This window comes from Leuresthes tenuis, unplaced genomic scaffold (assembly GCF_036924035.1).
Source record: "Leuresthes tenuis unplaced genomic scaffold, fLeuTen1.0.hap1 SCAF_1, whole genome shotgun sequence".
Lineage (NCBI taxonomy): Eukaryota > Metazoa > Chordata > Actinopteri > Atheriniformes > Atherinopsidae > Leuresthes > Leuresthes tenuis.
The window spans coordinates 30,906,228-30,931,330 of record NW_027325355.1 but is presented as its reverse complement, the minus strand read 5'-3'; the positions used below and the strand labels follow the sequence as shown (position 1 = coordinate 30,931,330).

General features: G+C 45.5%; 2 protein-coding genes across 2 annotated transcripts in view; both read left to right on the top strand.

Moving 5' to 3' along the window:
- Nucleotides 1-5,341, top strand: part of LOC140286187 (kalirin-like) — a 69,822-nt gene extending 64,481 nt beyond the window's left edge. Inside the window, exons 54-57 of the mRNA XM_072379143.1 lie at nucleotides 75-260; nucleotides 344-515; nucleotides 1,284-1,429; nucleotides 1,506-5,341. Coding sequence (XP_072235244.1) covers nucleotides 75-260; nucleotides 344-515; nucleotides 1,284-1,429; nucleotides 1,506-1,691 — 690 coding nt within the window. The 3' untranslated portion in view covers nucleotides 1,692-5,341. The remainder of the gene's footprint in view (nucleotides 1-74; nucleotides 261-343; nucleotides 516-1,283; nucleotides 1,430-1,505) is intronic.
- A 4,799-nt stretch (nucleotides 5,342-10,140) lies between these two features.
- On the top strand, nucleotides 10,141-23,110 carry bco1l (beta-carotene oxygenase 1, like). The gene is made up of 11 exons (XM_072379147.1): nucleotides 10,141-10,363; nucleotides 12,013-12,141; nucleotides 12,214-12,343; nucleotides 12,633-12,780; nucleotides 12,850-12,997; nucleotides 14,849-15,069; nucleotides 16,128-16,394; nucleotides 16,478-16,583; nucleotides 16,654-16,748; nucleotides 22,029-22,140; nucleotides 22,477-23,110. The coding sequence occupies exons 1-11, from the start codon at nucleotides 10,300-10,302 to the stop codon at nucleotides 22,629-22,631; spliced, it is 1,575 nt and encodes a 524-aa protein (XP_072235248.1). The 5' UTR covers nucleotides 10,141-10,299; the 3' UTR covers nucleotides 22,632-23,110.
- Nucleotides 23,111-25,103: the final 1,993 nt, after the last annotated feature.

Genomic DNA, 25,103 nt, shown 5'->3' with positions numbered 1-25,103 from the left:
ACCACAGCAAGAGCGAAGAGAACAAGCAGCAACTTGGCTGGAAACTGGAACTCTCACCTGTCTGTCTTGTCCAGGGGAAGCTGACGTCTCAGGGGAAGCTGCTGCAGCAGGAGACCTTCTGCGTTTGGGAGCAGGACGGAGGAGTTTTGTCCCGCAGCAAAGAGCGCAGAGTGTTCCTGTTCGAGCAGATCGTCATCTTCAGTGAGCTGCTGCGGAAAGGCTCAAATAATCCAGGATACCAGTTCAAGAACAGCATCAAGGTGAGAGCGGCGGCGGCTGCAAGCTGCTCCTCTGCTTAGAGCCTCAGAGTAAAAGCGGTGTTGTCCTGCCCCTGTGTGATCAGGTGAGCTACCTGGCGATGCAGGACAGCGTGGACAGCGACCCCTGTAAGTTCGTGCTGTGGTCTCGGGGCTCGGCAGAACGCTTCACGCTGCAGGCGTCCTCCGCCAGCATCAAGATGACCTGGGTGGAGACCATCGCCGCTCTCCTCGACGCACAGAACAACTTCCTGTCAGGTAGGCCCAGTTCCTGAGAAAAGCAGGCTTACATTCTTACATTTTATCGTTTCTGAGTACCTTTGTCGGGGATTCTTCCTGAATTCTCCTAAAACCTCCTTCGATCTGACGGAAATTATCACCACTTATTCCTGAAATATCAATATTTCCACCACAGCCCTGGAAATATGCTTGAATCCTTTAATGAAATCATAATTAAATCTTCTCTGGACATCTGTGGTTAAACATGAACTGAAACACCTTCAAATTTCCAGATTCTCCTTGTCCTTAAATTAAAGTTAATGTCAGCTTTTAGAGTCTTTACACAGTGAAAAACATCCGTGACTCATGCTTCTGCTTCCTGGAGCCATTCTTTTCTAAACTCTAAAGATGGATTTGAGATAAAAAATAAACTCTTTTACCTTCAATTTCCTTTACCTGCAGATTTGAGTCAAATCTCCCTGAAAGATATTTTTCAGTCCTCTCAAAACATCTCTGAATCAAACTGAAACTTTTCATCCTTCGTTCTTCCCACAACAGGATTAAAGTGTTCCTTAAACATCATTGAATGAACCTTGAAACATACTATCCTTATAATAATACTTAAAAACTCTGAACTCTGGTTTTTCAGTCCAAAAATGGTTAAAATCAGCCTAAAACTGTCTGCCAGATCAGATCTCCCTAAAACATCCTTGAATCATACCCCCCACAGGGCTTCTCCCACAACTATTATTAGAATTCAAAGCTGTGAGCAGTGATGCTTTTACTCTGCTTGTCTGCATGTCACAGCTCTCCAATCACCCATTGAGTACCAGAGGAAAGAGGGCGGGATCTCTGTGACCCGTCCACTGTCATCCGGGCGCCCACCGTCGGCTCCTCCCACTCCTAACGGCCACGCCGCTCAGCCTCTTGCTGTCAGTGAGCAAGACGACCAGGTGAGGATGAGCTCTGTCATCTTTGGGCCTAAATTTGTATTTGTCCTGCAGCTGAATATTACATTTGACCCTTCAGGAGCTGGTTCTGGTGCTGCAGGACTTTGTAGCGGTGCGAGAGGACGAGATCTCTGTGTTCCGGGGAGAGAAGGTCCAGATTCTGTCGTCCAATCAGCAGGGTCAGAGTCTGGTTTACCGGCCAGCCAACAGCGACTCGCCTGCAGCCGAGGGCTGGGTGGCACGGAGCGTGCTCAGAACGCACTGACACACAGGAACCAACGCTGCAGGGTCAAAGGCGCGCTGGGAGGTCAAAGGTGGCAGTGTCAACCTGTTCGGCTCCATCTCCGAGGCTGCGGCAGCCTCGCTGTAGCTATCTGGCTGAGTTGAGTAAAGAATTCCCATCAAAGGTTTGAGAGGAGATCTGAAGCAGCGAAAGCTTTTCATGTGAGGTGTCGTCCTTTTCTGCTTTAATGCAACCAACTCCATATCTACCGAGGGGTTAGGGAAACTGCTTCGGTCTTTCAGGTTAAATTAGCAAAGCCTAACGCCGAAACACTCCCAGGGAATGAAGGACCCGTGATGCCAGGATGCGGCCCTCAGAGGGGTCCTGGACCTCAGGTTTGGCACCGGATGGGTTGACACTGCCGTCTTTTAGGCCGTGAGAACAGACACCTTCAGGCTCTGATGACTGGTCACACACACATAGCAGCAGGTACTGTTGGTCTCCTTCCTGGTGCTTCAGCTCCCAGCAGCCCCCCCCCCCCCCCCCGACCACACTCTGACGGCTTCACAAACTGTTTCCTGTGGTCGGAGGGAGGTCACATGACCACAACAACATCACAAACACAGCAACGCATCGGTTCCAACGCAATGGGACTCAAGGAAGCTGCCGTTGCCTAGCAACCAGAGACAGTATTTGAAAAAAAACGTAATGAAAATAGCAGCCTCCGGGAAGAGAAGAGGCCCAAAGACTCGTCAGCCAATCAGAACTGAGCTCTCCGAGTGTCGTCCTGTTAATAGTGTGTATAAAGACACACACACACACACCACACACACACACACACACACACACACACACACACACACACACACACACACACACACCACCGCTACGATGAAGATTACTACGATGATACTGAAGGATAATATTCTGTTTTTCAGCTCAGTGGAGAGAAAAAAGAGAGAAACTGTTTGTCATGTTGATATTAGTGTGTGTGAAAGAGAGACAGAGTGTGTGTGTGTGTGTGTGTGTGTGTGACACCGTGTACGTGTGTGTATGTTTTTCCACGGACAGTTAGCTGGTGTCCCGGTGTAGCGTTGTCATGACGACTCGTTGTGTTTGCGGTGACACACTTTTTTTTTTTTTTTTTGTCTTTTTAGCAAACTGGAGCTGCAGCCGCCGACTGGTTACCATAGCAACCGGCGGCGGCCCCAGCTTCGGTTAGTTTGGATATTATGCATCCCTCGTTTCTGTAAATAAACCAGACGTCCAACCGCGACCGTGGACCCGTCTGTCTGCGTCCGGCCGCCGGACGCACTGCGACGGTCTGTTTCCACGGAAACTCAAGCGGTGACCTTCTACGCCCTTCTTTCGACCTCTCTCTCTCTACCTCTCTGTCTCTGTCTCTCGGTTTCTTCTCTGGTGCCATTCTCAGACAACACCCCGGTCCTTAAGGAGCTGCGCAGCCGGTCCGGCGCTGTTCGGGTGGAAAACGGTCACTTTACCCGTCATGGGTTAAAGCGTGAAGTCTTTGTGTTGATGGAAAGGTTTGAGTCCTTCAAGTCTGTCTTCATCCAGCGTTCACATGTATGAATAAATTGGGGGACTGGATAGTGTCGTAGTATGACTGTCACCTTCCATGTAGGAGATCTGGGTTCAAATCCCCTGCATGAAAGGTATTACCTCCAGTAGGGGTCCTTAGGCAAGACCCCCTAACCCTACCTGCCTACCTGTAAGTCGCTTTGGATAAAAGCGTCTGCTAAATGCATAAACACTAAAAATAAATTACATGCTGAACCCTGAGCTCTTCTGTAAAGTTTCAGCTCAGTCTGGACACAGGTCACAGAGATCAGAAGAACACCACGATGCTAGTTTCTGTTCAGCGGGATGGCGTTGCTCCGTCCCGCCGATCCATGAGCATCAGAGAAATTACTGAAGGAGCGAGAACAGAGAAGAGCGGGAACAGAGCAGAGCGGGAACAGAACAGAGAAGAACGGGAACAGAGCAGAACAGAACAGAGCGGGAACAGAGAAGAGCGGGAACAGAGCAGAGCGGGAACAGAACAGAACAGAGAACAGAACAGAGCGGGAACAGAACAGAGCAGAGAAGAGCCACTGATAGTATTCACGCTTTCAACTCTTATGTTCGACAGACCGGCCGCATGTCAGCGAGCATCAGGACCAGAGCCTCATCGGGCTTTCAGGGTGAGGAAAGCAGGAAAGGAGGAAGGAAGCTATTTGTTAGAAGGTGCTAAAACCAAAAGGTGCTAATCTCATGTTCATCTCACTCTGAAAAAGATTTCTGGATCCAGACAATTCCTCTGAAGTAAAGACAAAGAATCACGTGCATGAAAATGAAAATGAATCAACCAAAATATGCCCAAGAGGCTGTTTGAGGTGTTGCAGAGCAGCAAAGGAAGCAAAGTCTATGAGATCAGCCAGAACATGAAAGGAAACAGCTGATTGATCAGCTGATGTGGGCAGAACCACATTCAGCCTGTGAGCTGCATCAAGATAGACTTGAAAACCTTTCCTGAGACACACTGACGGCATCTTGATCACGATCCAAACGAGCTTTGGGACACCTCTTTGTGTCTGGGAGCAGGAAGCAGTTCTCCCAGTTCCTCCCCGCACCCTTTAACCTTCATTTTGGAGAGGAAATGTGCGTCTTTTCTTTTAGAGATCCAGAAGCAACGATCATCTGCCACCCAAACGCCCCAAAAGGCTTGGATGACCACTGCTCTGCCAACTTAAAGCAAAAGGTTGCCTCTGTAAAACGGAGGCAGTTTGGGTTGAATATTAAGGAAGTTAAACATTTTTCAGTGATGAGGGACGGCTGCCGCAGTCTTTCAGAGCCCTTCTCAGTCCAAACTGGTCAAGATGTAACGTGGGGCCGCAACAGAAAGCTGAAGTTATCGTGTTGGTTAAAGAAAGAAACATCTGTCCAGAATCTGCTCAAAGATTTCTGCGTTGTTCTAAAGAAACGTAAAAAAGAGCAGCAATAAAAGCACGACCTTCAGATGCCGCACTGAAACGCTGTTTAATGCTGCGTTCAAGTCACGTGGGAGGTTCTGGAATCACCAGTATGGCGTTAGTTTGAACTATAAACTGGGACTGGAGGTGATATAAAGGTGTCCGAGACAAACAGGCTTCATTCAAACCTTCGTTTAAGGGATTTAAATTCTAACTTTAAGGAGGGAAAAAGGACATTTCTGATCCCACAAGATCTGAACTCTGCATTAATCAGGGAGTCAAAAACCCGTCGGTTTATGCTAACTGAACCTGGAGTGCACAGGATGGATGGGAGGGCCCGATGGGGGCCGTGCACGATGAAGCCTTTAAAGCTGGACCAAGCGCACCGCAGATGGTTTTAAGTACAAAGCGGCACATTATCTGAGATTTAAGGGGAAACGGTGCAGCGTAAAGGTCAAAAGGTCACGAATAGGAAGTCAGCACACGGAGTAAAGTCGTGGCCGGTGACGGTGGTGCGGTTTCCACTGGGAGCCGGAGGCACCGCCGAGGGCAAAGGGTGCAGTTTGAGGGCCGCCTTGCTGCTGCCGGGCCGCCGCCGGGCCGCCGCCAGGCAGCATCCACCAACCAATCAAACAGTGTTATTTGTACAGAACTAACAGCTGCTAACTGACTGCTAACAGCTCTCTGTCGTTGTTTGTAATAAACTTCATTTTTCATCCAAAACTGTCTGTCTGTGGTGTTTTTGTGAGAAACTAAGTGAACCCCTGATCCAGCAGCTTCAGTAGCAGTGAGTGTAAAACTAAGTGAACCCCTGATCCAGCAGCTTCAGCAGCAGTGAGTGTAAAACTAAGTGAACCCCTGATCCAGCAGCTTCAGCAGCAGTGAGTAAAACTAAGTGAACCCCTGATCCAGCAGCTTCAGCAGCAGTGAGCTGCAGTGATGGTTTCCTGTGGGACGTTATCAGTCTCTCTCCTGGTTCTGGAGGAATCTCGGCCCTCTTCTCTCCAGCGCTGCTTCAGCTCATTGAGGTTTGCAGCATTGGTTTCTGCACAGCTCTCTTAAGGTCCCACCACAGCATTTCAGTCAGGCTGAGGTCTGGACTCTGACTGGACCATTGAAACACCTTGATTCTTTTCTTTTTCACACATTCTGCTGTAGATCTGCTGCTGTGTTTGGGATCTTTGTCCTGTTGATGAGCCAGTTTCAGCCCAGCTTTAGCTGTGGGACAGATGGCCTCACATCTGACTCTAGAATACTTTGGTATCCAGAGGAGTTCATGGTGGACTCAATGACTGCAAGGTGCCCAGGTCCTGTGGCTGCAGAACCAGCCCAGATCATCAGCCCTCCACCACCGTGCTTGACAGCTGGTATGAGGTGTTTGTGCTGATATGCTGTGTTTGGTTTCCTCCAAACGTGCTGCTGTGCATTAGGACCTAACATCTCCACTTTGCTCTGGTCTGTCCAAAGGACATTGTTCCAGAAGTCTTGAGCTTTGTTCAGATGCAGCTTTGCAAACCTAAGCTGTGCTGCCATGTTCTTTTTAGAGAGAAGAGGCTTTCTCCTGCAGCCCTTCCAAACAAGCCATCCTTGTTCAGTCTTTTTCTAACTGTGCTGTCATGACCTTTAACCTTTAACATGCTAACTGAGGCCTGTAGAGTCTGAGATGTAGCTCTGGGCTTTTTCACCTTGGGGTGACCTTTAACCTTTAACATGCTAACTGAGGCCCGTAGAGTCTGAGATGTAGCTCTGGGCTTTTTCACCTTGGGGTGACCTTTAACCTTTAACATGCTAACTGAGGCCTGTAGAGTCTGAGATGTAGCTCTGGGCTTTTTCACCTTGGGGTGACCTTTGACCTTTAACATGCTAACTGAGGCCCGTAGAGTCTGAGATGTAGCTCTGGGCTTTTTCACCTTGGGGTGACCTTTAACCTTTAGCATGCTAACTGAGGCCTGTAGAGTCTGAGATGTAGCTCTGGGCTTTTTCACCTTGGGGTGAACTTTAACCTTTAACATGCTAACTGAGGCCTGTAGAGTCTGAGATGTAGCTCTGGGCTTTTTCACCTTGGGGTGACCTTTAACCTTTAACATGCTAACTGAGGCCTGTAGAGTCTGAGATGTAGCTCTGGGCTTTTTCACCTTGGGGTGAACTTTAACCTTTAACATGCTAACTGAGGCCTGTAGAGTCTGAGATGTAGCTCTGGGCTTTTTCACCTTGGGGTGACCTTTAACCTTTAACATGCTAACTGAGGCCTGTAGAGTCTGAGATGTATGACCTTTGACCTTTAACATGCTAACTGAGGCCTGTAGAGTCTGAGATGTAGCTCTGGGCTTTTTCACCTTGGGGTGACCTTTAACCTTTAACATGCTAACTGAGGCCTGTAGAGTCTGAGATGTAGCTCTGGGCTTCTTCACCTTGGGGTGACCTTTAACCTTTAACATGCTAACTGAGGCCTGTAGAGTCTGAGATGTAGCTCTGGGCTTTTTCACCTTGGGGTGACCTTTAACCTTTAACATGCTAACTGAGGCCTGTAGAGTCTGAGATGTAGCTCTGGGCTTCTTCACCTTGGGGTGACCTTTAACCTTTAACATGCTAACTGAGGCCTGTAGAGTCTGAGATGTAGCTCTGGGCTTCTTCACCTTGGGGTGACCTTTAACCTTTAACATGCTAACTGAGGCCTGTAGAGTCTGAGATGTAGCTCTGGGCTTTTTCACCTTGGGGTGACCTTTAACCTTTAACATGCTAACTGAGGCCTGTAGAGTCTGAGATGTAGCTCTGGGCTTCTTCACCTTGGGGTGAACTTGCTGGGACGTCCACTCCTGGGAAGATTGACAGCTGTCCTGAATGTTTTCCACTTGTGAATAATCTTTCTCTCTGTAGAATGATGGACTCCAGATAGTCTGGAAATGGCCTTATAACCCTTCCCAGACTGATGGGCAGCAGCAGCTGCTTCTCTAAGATCGTTGGTACATTTGTTTTGTTTAAGACAAATAAAAGAATCAGTGCAAATGAATACAAAAGGATAGAATTATTCACTTTTTCTTTCAGATCCTGTGACCATTTTTAATAAATCCAAAGAAATTCCATTTCGGCATTTCAGATAAATGTCAGAATGAGGCAGACAACCTGAACAGTTTAACCAAAACTATCCCAATCTGACTCCAACCATCTAACAGCAACATTTTTCATGCAGTCTTTTTAACAAACAACCAGGAACCCCCGTCCCTGATCTGTTCCTGGTTAAAAAAGAGAGAAAAACCAGTTCCAGAGTTGTTTTTGCAGCGATTACTTTGAGCATGAATCATGGCCATTGTTGAAAGCATTACTCAGATCTTAGCTTTGGGATAAATCTGACCGGCCTTACGTAAGAGTTCCAGCTGTGAAATGAACCGACAACACCTCATGGTGTCCATCTGAGTGGGACCTGCAGACCTGTTGGTCTCAGTCTGAAAGAAACAAAGCACGAGCCCTTTAATGAGCCCTTTAATGAGCCCTTTAATGAGCCCTTTAATCTGGTTTTAGTCTGTTAGAGGAGGACGGGACGCTCCACAGTGGTGAACATTTAGCTTTTCTGACACCTGCTGCTGCCATCTAACTCAGACCAGTTTTAAATAATCCATTTATCTCTTTGCTCCACAACTTTTTGATAAGTTCTAAGTTCATTTTGACACTTCACCTGCATTTGTTGGAGGCTATAAACCCTTTTCCTGTGTTACTGGCTGCATGAACCAAAAACCTCTTCAGTTCAAAGCTCTGGATGCAAACTGAGAAGCCAAAGCTGGTTAAAGCTTGTTTCACGCTCACATATACGGCATTTATCTTAGATATATCTGATGATATAGTTCAGCCAGGCATCCAAAAAGTCCTTTAAAGAGAGCATATGTTGAAAAACCGAACAGAAGTTAAGTAACTTCAAACATTCTGAGTTGGATGTTAAATCTGCTGCATTCATTTAAACGTGTAATGATGCATAAATCACAATATTTATCCTCCGGGAAGCTGTCGGACACAGAGAAGGTTCAGAGTTAAAGCAGGTGAGGTGTGAAGCTAACTATTAAGAGTAAAGCAAAGTCACCAGTGATCAGAGAAGCTTTTCCTGCATTTTATTGCCTTTGTGCTGAGTTTTGTTGGCATGAAGTGAGACGTGGACACAGATAAGAGAGGCTGTAAACTCATTTACTCAATTACACGGGTCGAGTTCACCTGACTTTCATGTGTTCTGCTGTTCGGAAAAACAGAATCTGGCTTATTGTAAGAATTTAAGATGCAGGGATTGAACTATACAGACATATATATACAGATATATATACAGATATATGTACAGATATATATATACAGGTATATGTACAGATATATGTACATATATATATATATATATATATATATATATATACAGATATATATGTACAGATATATATACAGGTATGATATATGTACAGATATATATATACAGATATATATGTACAGATATATATATATACAGATATATATGTACAGATATGATACCTGTATATATATATATATATATATATATATATATATATATATACAGATATATATACAGGTATGATATATGTACAGATATATATGTACAGGTATATATACAGATATATATGTACAGATATATATACAGGTATGATGTATATACAGATATATATACAGATATATATGTACAGGTATATATAGATATATGTACAGATATATGTACAGATATATATGTACAGATATAATACCTGTATATATATATATATATATATATATATACAGATATATATACAGATATATATATATATATACAGATATATATACAGGTATATATGTACAGATATATATACAGATATATATACAGGTATATATGTACAGGTATATATACAGATATATATACAGGTATATATACAGATATATATACAGGTATATATGTACAGATATATATACAGATATATATATATATATATACAGATATATATACAGGTATATATACAGATATATATACAGATATATATACAGGTATATATATACAGATATATATACAGGTATGTGCACGATGAAATGAACGCTGTAAACTGAATCAACATCATTTGGAACATCAAGCTCACTCCACACTGGTCAATAAAAGCTGATATGGATTCAGTGACACAGTTTAACAGCAGAGTTGCTTATTTCTCATTTAGATAAGAGATAATTAGTGACATAACGTGCTGCCTCTTATCAGACTTTTACAAGCTCCCAATTAAGTTCAAGGATGTATGCAGCAGCCGGTTCTCCCCCAGAGCAGCAAAAAAGGTTTAAATATAAAACACTTGAAATAATGAAATAAAGAGTTCCGAATGATGCGGTTTCTTTCACTGGAGTCCTGTCAGTTTCTGTTTCCAGTTTAATGAGAGCTCTTCTCCGTTTAGCTGTCTGCAGCTTTTATTGTGAAGGGCAGATTAAAGTCCACAGCGGCACACTTGCATAATATGAGATTATGGGCACCTGCAGCGGATCACGTAGCCCAGCGCAGGCTGCATAAAGTAAGCTTCTCCCAGCATAAAGTAAGCTTCTCCCAGCACAAAGTAAGCTTCTCCCAGCACAAAGTAAGCTTCTCCCAGCACAAAGTAAGCTTCTCCCAGCACAAAGTAAGCTTCTCCCAGCACAAAGTAAGCTTCTCCCAGCACTCAGGCTGCAGCAGCAGAGCGTCCAACATGCAGGCCATCATCGCACAAAACGGATCAGAGACCCCGGAGCCGGTGACAGCCCAAGTGAAAGGTGAGTTTGATGAGGAATCACAGATCATATCTGCAGCTTTACGTACTGCAACAGGCTTTATGTGAAAGTAAGGCATGAGTTATTAGCTGAGCCAACATCTGGAGAATCCAGGAACTTCTCCTTTCCACGAACATTTCACAAAGTAAAACACTTCAATCCCAGTTTGGTGCATTTTGAAGTTGTTTAGCAGAAGAAGAGCGACGTTGATGTGAAAAGAGGGATGAATTATTCTGATTATTTATCCAGAGCTCTGGAGTAAAGAGCCAGAATGTGAAAAATTAAACAATCAGACCCGTCTGACCCAGCTTCTGGGTTACTTCCTCATGATTTAAATCTGAACATTTACGGGTTTAATCACTGGCTAATTTTAAGATCATTTCTCCAGAATTACGCTGACCACAAAGTCATATCTGCAGCTTTATGTACTGCAACAGGCTTTATGTGAAAGTAAGGAAATAGTTTCTGTCAAAGTCCAGTCGTAAACATACAAAATAATCCTTCCAGACTATTTCAGAGTCTCATCTTTTATAGACTTCTTCCTTTTCCCGTGATGTAATTTTAACTAAAACAGGACAGGCGAACAGTTATTAGCTGAGCCAACATCTGGAGAATCCAGGAACTTCTCCTTTCCACGAACAATTTAACAAAGTAAAACACTTCAATCCCAGTTTGGTGCATTTTGAAGTTGTTTAGCAGAAGAAGAGCGACGTTGATGTGAAAAGAGGAATGAATTATGTTCATGTTTCTGTATTTATCAGCTGTTTTTATCCAAAGAGACTTACAAATGAAGATATAACAGCTCTATAAAAAGCTAACAATAAGCTCCATAGAAGGAACCCAGGAGTCCGACTCTGTCAGAGGGGACAGAGCAGAGATAGGGTGCAGGCATAGAAGGAAGTGCAGAAAGATAAAGTGCAGAGATAGAGGGGGTAGGGAAGTACAAGGTAAGTGCTGGGATAGGAGATGCTCTCTGAAGAGCTGGGTTTTCAGGAGCTTCTTGGAGATAGACAGGGAGAGATGAATTATTCTGATTATTTATCCAGAGCTCTGGAGTAAAGAGCCAGAATGTGAAAGATGACCCAGCTTCTGGGTAACTTACTGGTGATTTAAATCTGAACATTTATGGGTTTAATCACTGGCTAATTTTAAGATCATTTCTCCAGAATTACGCTGACCACAAAGGACCGAGCGCCTCACTGAGTGGAAGAAAGTCTCATCTGTAGCTTCTTTCAGAGCTTCAGATTCTGCCGTTAGGACAACATCATGGAAAAAATCCATGTTGGGGAAGTCCCTTTATTTATTTCAGCTGATAGTTGCTGAACAAACGTGTTGCAACTCAGTGTCTCTCAGTCTGGGATCGTATCTGTTGATCCACAAACACGATTGATACATAATCAGAAGATCCACAACATGCCTAAAGGCCAGAAATAAGTAAGTTTTATGTAATGCTGTTGGAGGAAATCTTTGGTTTTAAAGATACATTCAGCCACACCTATATGGGGTCACTGCAGCTGCACAGGGGCAGATATGAGCCAAGCATTCAACCAACAACTAACCTTGTTCCAGGTTTATTGTTCTTTATCTGGTTTCCTACATGAGCGTGTGGTCAAAGACGTCTGCTGACTGGCTGTGTGACCTCTGACCTGCAGGCTCCATCCCGTCCTGGTTGCAGGGCACGCTGCTGAGGAACGGACCCGGCCTCTTCTCTGTGGGAAGCTCCGAGTACAACCACTGGTTTGATGGCTTGTCGCTTATCCACAGTTTCACCTTCAGCGACGGTCAGTCTGACGAGTCCAGGCAGCTTTGTTGTGGTGTGACTGCGTTCTGTGACGCTCGTGATGTTGTTTCAGGCGAGGTGACTTACCGAAGCAAGTTTCTGAGGAGCGAGACCTACAAGAGAAACATCAAGGCCGACCGGATCGTCGTGTCCGAGTTCGGAACCATGATCTACCCCGATCCCTGCAAAAACATCTTTGCCAGGTACTGAACAGTCAGGACACGTAAAAGCAGCTCAGGCAGAACCAAAGGGAACACAATCCTCTCCCCGTGGGACACGAGCTGATTATCTATGTCCAGCCGGGCTGGCTCCAGACGAAAAGATTTAAATGTTTGCTTTGGTCCCTTCAGGACACGAAGAGACATAGTTTTCTACTTCCAAACATCTGTGAACACATAGAGAAAGTAGACATATGTACACATTCAAAGAAATGGACAGAAAACTCCTGGCATGCTCACTGGAGCTGGATACTGAAACGCCTTTTCTCACCAGGACATTCACGCACCTCTGCAACATCATCCCCGACTTCACGGACAACAACCTGATCAACATCATCCGTTACGGTCAGGACTACTACGCCTCCTCCGAGGTCAACTACATCAACCAGATCAACCCGGACACCCTGGAAACTGTCGGCAGGGTGAGTTCACCTCAACCCACAGCAGGCTCGCCTGCAAACATGTAGCCGTAACATTTCTGTTGACTGCAGGCCAACTACAGGAACCACATCGCTCTCAACCTGGCCACGGCTCATCCTCACTATGACAACGAGGGCAACACCTACAACATGGGCACCGCCATCATTGGCCTCGGCCGGCCGAAGTACGTCATCTTCAAAGTTTCTGCAGATGCTTCAGGTATGGAGCCTGCTGTTAAACGGCTAACCTTTACCTCAGGGGACAACATTGGGCTGAAGATTGAGCTGCAAACAAGAAGCCGCTGCTCAGAAAGTCAGTTTATGGCTCGTTTTAGCTCAAAAACTCAGTTTATGGTTCGTTTTAGCTCAGAAAGTCAGTTTATGGCTCGTTTTAGCTCAGAAAGTCAGTTTATGGCTCGTTTTAGCTCAGAAAGTCAGTTTATGGCTCGTTTTAGCTCAAAAACTCAGTTTATGGTTCGTTTTAGCTCAGAAAGTCAGTTTATGGCTCGTTTTAGCTCAGAAAGTCAGTTTATGGCTCGTTTTAGCTCAAAAAGTCAGTTTATGGCTCGTTTTAGCTCAAAAACTCAGTTTATGGTTCGTTTTAGCTCAGAAAGTCACTTTATGGCTCGTTTTAGCTCAGAAACTCAGTTTATGGCTCGTTTTAGCTCAGAAAGTCAGTTTATGGCTCGTTTTAGCTCAGAAACTCAGTTTATGGCTCGTTTTAGCTCAGAAAGTCAGTTTATGGCTCGTTTTAGCTCAGAAAGTCAGTTTATGGCTCGTTTTAGCTCAAAAACTCAGTTTATGGTTCGTTTTAGCTCAGAAAGTCAGTTTATGGCTCGTTTTAGCTCAGAAAGTCAGTTTATGGCTCGTTTTAGCTCAAAAAGTCAGTTTATGGCTCGTTTTAGCTCAGAAAGTCACTTTATGGCTCGTTTTAGCTCAGAAACTCAGTTTATGGCTCGTTTTAGCTCAGAAAGTCACTTTATGGCTCGTTTTAGCTCAGAAACTCAGTTTATGGCTCGTTTTAGCTCAGAAAGTCAGTTTATGGCTCGTTTTAGCTCAAAAACTCAGTTTATGGTTCGTTTTAGCTCAGAAAGTCAGTTTATGGCTCGTTTTAGCTCAGAAACTCAGTTTATGGCTCGTTTTAGCTCAGAAAGTCAGTTTATGGCTCGTTTTAGCTCAGAAAGTCAGTTTATGGCTCGTTTTAGCTCAAAAACTCAGTTTATGGTTCGTTTTAGCTCAGAAAGTCAGTTTATGGCTCGTTTTAGCTCAGAAAGTCAGTTTATGGCTCGTTTTAGCTCAGAAAGTCAGTTTATGGCTCGTTTTAGCTCAAAAAGTCAGTTTATGGTTCGTTTTAGCTCAGAAAGTCAGTTTATGGCTCGTTTTAGCTCAAAAAGTCAGTTTATGGTTCGTTTTAGCTCAGAAAGTCAGTTTATGGTTTGTTCTTGCGCAAAGAAACTGCTCTCTGGTGAAATGAATTATGATCTTTGTTGGGTTTGGTGACAAAACAGAGTGACTTTAAAGCATCCGAGATGTGAAACGCGGTGGTGGTGAGACGATGCTGTGGGGGGGCTTTATTTAAGACTTTACTTCAGACACCTGCCAATCATCTAAAGCTCGGACAATAAGTGAAAAACTGAGTTATCAGCTCCGATCTGTGTAAACTTCAGCTGAGTTTGTGCTTTAACCCCTGAGCTCATGCCTGTATCTTACAGCATGGATACAGTTTATTGATTTATAAGCCCTGTAAAAGATGTCACTGACTGTATTTACGACCCTGTTTTAAACACAGGGCATAAAAAACTGACTGAGATTCAGACCTACGTTTTATTGGAAATAAAATCAAGATTACTGCGGCACAAAAGTTGCAGTAAACAGAAAGTTAATGATATTTTATCAGAAAAAACAACGGAAACAGGCTTTTTCACATTAAAACAAAGCTTACAGACTGCTAAAATGCATCTAATCGTCATTTTTATCATTTTTAGTGATGATTTTTCATTAAAAAAGTCAAATGTGCGTCATGTCTAACATCGGAGGGCCGTGATGACAGTAACAGCTGCGTCTCTTTCAGATAAAGAACATAAAAAGCCAGCGCTGAGGAAAGTGCAGCAGCTGTGTTCGGTTCCTTTTCGCTCCACTCTGTACCCGAGCTACTTCCACAGCTTCGGCATGACCGAGAACTACATCGTGTTCGTGGAGCAGCCTTTCAAACTGGACATCGTCAAACTGGCAACTGCCTATTTCAGGGGGGTCAACTGGGGGAGCTGCCTCAAATTCGACAAAGATGACCAAGTAAGTCACACTTTAACTCACTGACAGCAGTTCTGTGTATTCTCACTATGAATAATCGCAGTGAGGGTCGGGAAGACGGCAAAATCATCTGAGGAGTTCCTCTGGGTTCAGATCTTGGCCTCTTACTCATTATAATATTAATATATATATTAATATATTCTCATCGCAGCCGAGTGTGAAGCCTCCAAATCTGAGACTATGGTTCTCAGCCGGAAGAGGCTGGAATGCTCTCTCCGGGTCGGGAATGAGATCCTTCCCCAGGTGGAGGAGTTCAAGTATCTCGGGGTCTTGTTCACAGTGAGGGACGAATGGAGCGGGAGACTGACGGCGGATCGGTGCAGCGTCTGCAGTGTTGCTGCACCGACCCGTCGTTGTGAAGAAGGAGCTGAGCCAGAAGGAGAAGCTCTCTGTTTACTGGTCAGTCTACGTTCCCATCCTCACCGATGGTCCCAGCTGTGGGGAGAGACCGAAAGAACGAGATCACGGATACAAGCGGCTGAAATGGGTTTCCTCCGCAGGGTGTCTGGGCCTCCCTTAGAGATAGGGTGAGAAGCTCAGTCATCCGGGAGGAGCTCGGAGTAGAACCGCTGCTCCTCCGCATCGAGAGGAGTCAGATGAGGTGGCATCTGGTTAGGATGCCCCCTGGAGGCCTCCCTGGGGAGGTGTTCTGGGCCCGTCCCACTGGGAGGAGACCCGGGGAAGACCCAGGACACACAGGAGAGACTATGGCCTGGGAACGCCTCGGGGTCCCCCCGGAAGAGCTGGAGGAAGTGGCCGGGGACAGTCTGGGTTTCTCTGTTAAAGCTGCTGCCCCCTGACCCCCGGATAAGCAGCAGATGATGGATGGAATATTAATATAAATTTTATATATATATTACTGCTCCAGAGATGTTACAAAGCTCCTGTTTCCACACCAAGAAGACAAAATACTCTCATAAGCACATCAGCTAATGTGGGTTCAAGGGTTCACGAGCATTTGCTTCCTACAGGTTATCCTTAATATCACTTTCTTTGTGTCAGCAAAGCAAATCAACATGAAGCCTCATGTTTCCTTCCAGACTTTCTTCCACGTCATCAACAGAAAAACAGGAAAGGCCGTTTCCATGCGCTTTTACAGCGACGCTCTGGTGGTTTTCCACCACATCAACGCCTATGAGGATGATGGCCACGTGGTGTTCGACATGATCTGCTACGAAGACAGCAACCTGTACGATATGTTCTACCTCCACAACATGAAGCAAGAGTCCAGCAGCTTCATTCAGACCAACAAGGACTTCTCCCCACCTGTTTGCCAGAGATTCGTTTTGCCCCTCAGTGCCCACAAGGTACCATTCGATTCAAAAAGAGAAAAGTCCAAGAAAAAAACAACTTTCCACATCCTCTTCTGAACTGCTTGTGTGTTCTCCAGGAATCGCCCAGAGGAACGAACCTTGTGACTCTGACGGACACGGCAGCTCAGGCAGTGATGCAGGAAGACGGGTCGATCTACTGCAAGCCCGACACGCTTTTCAAAGGTAATGTTGTCCAAAAAGACAGGAAGATCTGTCCGATCCTCCAGGTCTAAGGAGTCTGACTCCCCCGCAGGTCTGGAGCTGCCCGGGATCAACTACAGCTTCAACACCAGGAAGTACAGATACTTCTATGGTTCCAGGCTGGAGTGGTCTCCCCACCCCAACAAGGTGGGAGGCATGCAAAAGATCATCCACAATCAATGCAACACGTGATCCGTTTCCTGAACACGTCACGGCCTAATCAATGCAACACGTGATCCGTTTCTGAACACGTCACGGCCTAATCAATGCTACACGTGATCCGTTCCTGAACACGTCACAGTCTAATCAATGCAACACGTGATCCGTTCCTGAACACATCACGGCCTAATCAATGCTACACGTGATCCGTTTCTGAACACGTCACAGCCTAATCAATGCAACACGTGATCCGTTTCCTGAACACGTCACGGCCTAATCAATGCTACACGTGATCCGTTTCTGAACACGTCACGGCCTAATCAATGCTACACGTGATCCGTTTCCTGAACACGTCACGGCCTAATCAATGCTACACGTGATCCTTTCCTGAACACGTCACGGCCTAATCAATGCAACACGTGATCCGTTTCTGAACACGTCACGGCCTAATCAATGCTACACGTGATCCGTTTCTGAACACGTCACAGCCTAATCAATGCAACACGTGATCCGTTTCCTGAACACGTCACGGCCTAATCAATGCTACACGTGATCCGTTCCTGAACACGTCACGGCCTAATCAATGCTACACGTGATCCGTTTCTGAACACGTCACGGCCTAATCAATGCTACACGTGATCCGTTCCTGAACACGTCACGGCCTAATCAATGCTACACGTGATCCGTTTCTGAACACGTCACGGCCTAATCAATGCTACACGTGATCCGTTTCCTGAACACGTCACGGCCTAATCAATGCAACACGTGATCCGTTTCTGAACACGTCACGGCCTAATCAATGCTACACGGAGTCCGTTTCTGAACACGTCACAGTCTAATCAATGCTACACGTGATCCGTTTCTGAACACGTCACGGCCTAATCAATGCTACATGTGATCCGTTTCCTGAACACGTCACAGCCTAATCAATGCTACACGTGATCCGTTTCTGAACACGTCACAGTCTAATCAATGCTAAACGTGATCCGTTTCTGAACACGTCACGGCCTAATCAATGCTACACGTGATCGTTTCCTGAACGCGTCACGGCCTAATCAATGTAACACGTGATCCGTTTCCTGAACGCGTCACGGCCTAATCAATGCAACACGTGATCCGTTTCCTGAACGCGTCACGGCCTAATCAATGTAACACGTGATCCGTTTCCTGAACACGTCACAGTCTAATCAATGCTACACGTGATCCGTTTCCTGAACGCGTCACGGCCTAATCAATGTAACACGTGATCCGTTTCCTGAACGCGTCACGGCCTAATCAATGCAACACGTGATCCGTTTCTGAACACGTCACTGCCTAATCAATGCAACACGTGATCCGTTTCCTGAACGCGTCACGGCCTAATCAATGCAACACGTGATCCGTTTCCTGAACGCGTCACGGCCTAATCAATACTACACGTGATCCGTTTCTGAACGCGTCACGGCCTAATCAATGCTACACGTGATCCGTTTCTGAATGCGTCACGGCCTAATCAATGCAACACGTGATCCGTTTCTGAATGCGTCACGGCCTAATCAATGCAACACGTGATCCGTTTCCTGAACACGTCACGGTCTAATCAATGCTACACGTGATCCGTTTCCTGAACACGTCACGGCCTAATCAATGCTACACGTGATCCGTTTCCTGAACACGTCACGGCCTTATCAATGCTACACGTGATCCATTTCCTGAACACGTCACGGCCTAATCAATGCAACACGTGATCCGTTTCCTGAACACGTCACGGCCTAATCAATACTACACGTGATCCGTTTCTGAACGCGTCACGGCCTAATCAATGCTACAAGTGATCCGTTTCCTGAACGCGTCACGGCCTAATCAATGCAACACGTGATCCGTTTCTGAACATGTCACGGCCTAATCAATGCTACAAGTGATCCGTTTCCTGAACACGTCACGGCCTAATCAATGCAACACGTGATCCGTTCCTGAACATGTCACGGCCTAATCAATGCAACACGTGATCCGTTTCCTGAACACGTCACAGCCTAATCAATGCAACACGTGATCCGTTTCTGAACGCGTCACAGTCTAATCAATGCAACACGTGATCCGTTTCTGAACACGTCACAGTCTAATCAATGCTACACGTGATCCGTTTCCTGAACACGTCACGGCCTAATCAATGCAACACGTGATGCGTTTCTGAACACGTCACGGTCTAATCAATGCTACACGTGATCCGTTTCTGAACACGTCACAGTCTAATCAATGCAACACGTGATCCGTTTCCTGAACACGTCACGGCCTAATCAATGCAACACGTGATCCGTTTCCTGAACGCGTCACGGCCTAATCAATGTAACACGTGATCCGTTTCCTGAACGCGTCACGGCCTAATCAATGCAACACGTGATCCGTTTCCTGAACGCGTCACGGCCTAATCAATGCAACACGTGATCCGTTTCTGAACACGTCACGGCCTAATCAATGTAACACGTGATCCGTTTCCTGAACGCGTCACGGCCTAATCAATGCAACACGTGATCCGTTTCTGAACACGTCACGGCCTAATCAATGTAACACGTGATCCGTTTCCTGAACGCGTCACGGCCTAATCAATGTAACACGTGATCCGTTTCCTGAACACGTCACGGCCTAATCAATGCTACACGTGATCCGTTTCTGAACACGTCACAGTCTAATCAATGCTACACGTGATCCGTTTCCTGAACACGTCACAGCCTAATCAATGCAACACGTGATCCGTTTCTGAACACGTCACGGCCTAATCAATGCAACACGTGATCCGTTTCCTGAACACGTCACAGTCTAATCAATGCAACACGTGATCCGTTCCTGAACACGTCACGGCCTAATCAATGCTACACGTGATCCGTTTCTGAACACGTCACAGCCTAATCAATGCAACACGTGATCCGTTTCCTGAACACGTCACGGCCTAATCAATGCTACACGTGATCCGTTCCTGAACACGTCACAGCCTAATCAATGCAACACGTGACCCGTTTCCTGAACACGTCACGGCCTAATCAATGCAACACGTGATCCGTTTCCTGAACACGTCACGGCCTAATCAATGCTACACGTGATCCGTTTCCTGAACACGTCACGGCCTAATCAATGCAACACGTGATCCGTTTCTGAACACGTCACGGCCTAATCAATGCAACACGTGATCCGTTTCTGAACACGTCACGGCCTAATCAATGCAACACGTGATCCGTTTCTGAACACGTCACGGCCTAATCAATGCAACACGTGATCCGTTTCCTGAACACGTCACGGCCTAATCAATGCAACACGTGATGCGTTTCCTGAACACGTCACGGCCTAATCAATGCAACACGTGATGCGTTTCCTGAACACGTCACAGCCTAATCAATGCAACACGTGATGCGTTTCCTGAACACGTCACAGTCTAATCAATGCAACACGTGATGCGTTTCCTGAACACGTCACAGTCTAATCAATGCAACACGTGATGCGTTTCCTGAACACGTCACAGCCTAATCAATGCAACACGTGATGCGTTTCCTGAACACGTCACAGTCTAATCAATGCAACACGTGATGCGTTTCCTGAACACGTCATAGCCTAATCAATGCAACACGTGATGCGTTTCCTGAACACGTCACGGCCTAATCAATGCAACACGTGATGCGTTTCCTGAACACGTCACGGCCTAATCAATGCAACACGTGATGCGTTTCCTGAACACGTCACAGCCTAATCAATGCAACACGTGATGCGTTTCCTGAACACGTCACAGCCTAATCAATGCAACACGTGATGCGTTTCCTGAACACGTCACAGCCTAATCAATGCAACACGTGATGCGTTTCCTGAACACGTCACAGTCTAATCAATGCAACACGTGATGCGTTTCCTGAACACGTCACAGCCTAATCAATGCAACACGTGATGCGTTTCCTGAACACGTCACAGCCTAATCAATGCAACACGTGATGCGTTTCCTGAACACGTCACAGCCTAATCAATGCAACACGTGATGCGTTTCCTGAACACGTCACAGTCTAATCAATGCAACACGTGATGCGTTTCCTGAACACGTCATAGCCTAATCAATGCAACACGTGATGCGTTTCCTGAACACGTCACGGCCTAATCAATGCAACACGTGATGCGTTTCCTGAACACGTCACGGCCTAATCAATGCAACACGTGATGCGTTTCCTGAACACGTCACAGCCTAATCAATGCAACACGTGATGCGTTTCCTGAACACGTCACAGCCTAATCAATGCAACACGTGATGCGTTTCCTGAACACGTCACAGCCTAATCAATGCAACACGTGATGCGTTTCCTGAACACGTCACAGCCTAATCAATGCAACACGTGATGCGTTTCCTGAACACGTCACAGCCTAATCAATGCAACACGTGATGCGTTTCCTGAACACGTCACAGCCTAATCAATGCTACACGTGATCCGTTTCCTGAACACGTCACAGCCTAATCAATGCAACACGTGATCCGTTTCCTGAACACGTCACAGCCTAATCAATGCAACACGTGATCCGTTTCTGAACACGTCACGGCCTAATCAATGCAACACGTGATCCGTTTCCTGAACACGTCACGGCCTAATCAATGCAACACGTGATCCGTTTCTGAACACGTCACGGCCTAATCAATGCTACACGTGATCCGTTTCTGAACACGTCACGGCCTAATCAATGCAACACGTGATCCGTTTCCTGAACACGTCACAGCCTAATCAATGCTACACGTGATCCGTTTCTGAACACGTCACAGCCTAATCAATGCTACACGTGATCCGTTTCTGAACACGTCACAGCCTAATCAATGCAACACGTGATCCGTTTCTGAACACGTCACAGCCTAATCAATGCAACACGTGATCCGTTTCTGAACACGTCACAGCCTAATCAATGCAACACGTGATCCGTTTCTGAACACGTCACAGCCTAATCAATGCAACACGTGATCCGTTTCTGAACACGTCACAGCCTAATCAATGCTACACGTGATCCGTTTCCTGAACACGTCACGGCCTAATCAATGCAACACGTGATCCGTTTCTGAACACGTCACAGCCTAATCAATGCAACACGTGATCCGTTTCTGAACACGTCACAGCCTAATCAATGCAACACGTGATCCGTTTCTGAACACGTCACGGCCTAATCAATGCAACACGTGATCCGTTCCTGAACACGTCACGGCCTAATCAATGCAACACGTGATCCGTTCCTGAACACGTCACGGCCTAATCAATCAACTTGTTCACCCTGCAGATCGCCAAAGTCGACATCGTGACCCGGACCCACGTGGAGTGGCACCAGGACCGGTGCTACCCCTCAGAGCCGGTGTTCGTCGCCTCTCCCGGAGCGGTGGAGGAGGACGACGGTGAGGGCGTCACCTCCACCCATTCAAACACATTCAAAACACATTTAAACACAATTAAAACACATTTAAACACATGTAAACACATTTAAAACACATTTAAAACACATTTAAACAAATTTAAACACATTTAAACACATTTAAACACATTTAAACACAATTAAAACACAATTAAAACACATTTAAACACATGTAAACACATTTAAAACACATTTAAAACACATTTAAAACACATTTAAACACATTTAAACACATTTAAACACATTTAAACCCAGCTGATCTCTTTAAAGCATGTGGGCTTCTTCACTACTCCTGACGGTTTCTGTCTTCCTTCCTCAGGAGTCATCCTGTCATCAGTCATCTCCTCCGATCCCAACACTCCTCCATTCATGCTCGTCCTCAATGCCAAAACGCTGGAGGAGATGGCCCGAGCCTCCATCCCCGCCACCGTGCACATGGACCTGCACGGCCTCTTCATCCCTGCCGCTGTTTGAGCATCCAGCAGGATTATTTATGTTTAAGTTCAGCTTTACCCTCTCAGATATCCTCTTTAAACACCCCCCATTATTTCAGAGGAGACCAATGAGATGATCATTTAACGTTCATTTTATCTGGTTGAAATCAGTGTTTGTCTTTACTTTCAGGGTTTTACTCTGTAACATGTCTGTTTAAAGGCTTAACCCAACGCTGAAGACCTTCTTCACGATGCAACTGGAGTTAAAATGGTTTCCAGAACCAGAGATTTTCCCTCGACAGACTGAAACGTCACCAGTGTCGGATCAATCAAAGGCGAATGTCTGCAGACACACGTCTATTCTGTACATACGTCTTTAATTATGTGTTTTTTTATGGCCGTGTGTCTAATTTATTCATGTTTTAGCTGTTGCTCGACACTGAACTTGAACTTTTGGGAATATGTGGAAAACTGCAGTATTTTTTATGAACTTGATCCACATGTGATGCAGCTGTAAATAAAACTGATTGTAAAAAGCTGATGTCTGAGCTACAGCTACAGAGTTTGTGGATGTGCTTCCTGATGACATTTTAAGCTTCACAAAACTGCAAAAACTCCTAAAAGCTTTCAGGACTAAACTGAGTGTGAAGTCTCTGTAATGAAAACGAACACAAACAGGGAGGTTGTGCGTCTCTGCGTCAGGATGACTTCACATTAAGCTTTGCGTCCGCAGCTCAGACTGTGACATCATCAAACAACCGAACGATTTTCATTCCAATCAAACCCTGAGTCTGCATGAACTGATCAATACAGCTGAGACTGTTGTGGCCGAGGATAGATGAGTCACTGCAGATGGTCTTAATCAGATTGGTTGTGCTAAATGCTAAATTAGGTTATTCTGTTTCTTCATGTTTTTAATTCAGAAATTTTAATTTACCAAATTATTGCCTCATACAAGAAGTAACGTCAAAGTCTTAAAATCAGAGGTTTATACATGTTGTCACCAGCCCCTAAACCCAGCTCCAGGGCTCACTGATGACAAAAAGGATGTTGTGTCGGTGGAAAACAAACTAAATAAAACTAAACTCAACCTTCACTCACAAGCCTGCATATGAAACATCTGTTACAGCTGAAAAAACAGCTAAAAACATCCATTACAGCTGAAAAAACAGCTAAAAACATCTGTTACAGCTGAAAAACAAACATCCGTTTCAGCTAAAAAAAGAGCTAAAAAAACATCTGTTACAGCTAAAAAAAAAAAAAGAGCTAAAAAACATCTGTTACAGCTGAAAAAACAGCTAAAAACATCTGTTACAGATAAAAAGAAGCTATGCTGCTGAACTGGTTTCCACGCTGGGAGCAAACCCTGAAGTCTGGGATTTGAGCAAAACGTTGTGGTTTCATACGGACAGGCCTGTGCAAACTGCTTTAAATTAATTAAAAACGGATGAAATTGCAGCATAAAACCCACCTGCAGCTAATCTCAGTTCTGAGACACACGTTTGGCCTTTTAATGTTGCCTCGAACCATCTTTTTCTCTGATATCCTCCGTTTCCAGCACTGGGAAACATGATTAAAAGCGTGATTACAAAGGAATGAAACCTTCATCAGAACGTCAGCAATAAGCTTCATTTGGGCAGTTTAGGAGGAAACTTTGACCCAAACGCAGACAGACTCCAGCTGAGCATCACGACGACGTCCTCTGATGTCACTAAGTTAAACATTCACTAATATTTGGTTAGTTTGGAGCAGTCGGCTGAGACAGAACACCGCAGAGCTGGAACCAAAGCCGGGAACTGCGGTATCTCAGGGGAACTGAGAACCATCTGCGGTATCTCAGGGGAACTGAGAACCATCTGCGGTATCTCAGGGGAACTGAGAACCATCTGCGGTATCTCAGAGGAACAGAACTATCTGCGGTATCTCAGGGGAACTGAGAACCATCTGCGGTATCTCAGGGGAACTGAGAACTATCTGCGGTATCTCAGGGGAACTGAGAACCATCTGCGGTATCTCAGGGGAACTGAGAACCATCTGCGGTATCTCAGGGGAACTGAGAACCATCTGCGGTATCTCAGGGGAACTGAGAACCATCTGCGGTATCTCAGAGGAACAGAACTATCTGCGGTATCTCAGGGGAACTGAGAACCATCTGCGGTATCTCAGAGGAACAGAGAACTATCTGCGGTATCTCAGAGGAACTGAGAACTATCTGCGGTATCTCAGAGGAACAGAACTATCTGCGGTATCTCAGGGGAACTGAGAACCATCTGCGGTATCTCAGAGGAACAGAACTATCTGCGGTATCTCAGGGGAACTGAGAACTATCTGCGGTATCTCAGAGGAACAGAGAACTATCTGCGGCATCTCAGAGGAACAGAGAACTATCTGCGGTATCTCAGAGGAACAGAGAACTATCTGCGGTATCTCAGGGGAACTGAGAACTATCTGCGGTATCTCAGAGGAACTGAGAACTATCTGCGGTATCTCAGGGGAACTGAGAACTATCTGC

Bases quoted from the DNA above. Each gene is read 5' to 3' on its own strand.
- bco1l (XM_072379147.1), top strand. From the start codon at position 10,300: ATGCAGGCCATCATCGCACAAAACGGATCAGAGACCCCGGAGCCGGTG. The intron at 15,070-16,127 runs GTAAGTCACACT...GTTTCCTTCCAG, and splicing joins AATTCGACAAAGATGACCAA to ACTTTCTTCCACGTCATCAA. The intron at 16,749-22,028 runs GTGGGAGGCATG...TTCACCCTGCAG, and splicing joins GGTCTCCCCACCCCAACAAG to ATCGCCAAAGTCGACATCGT.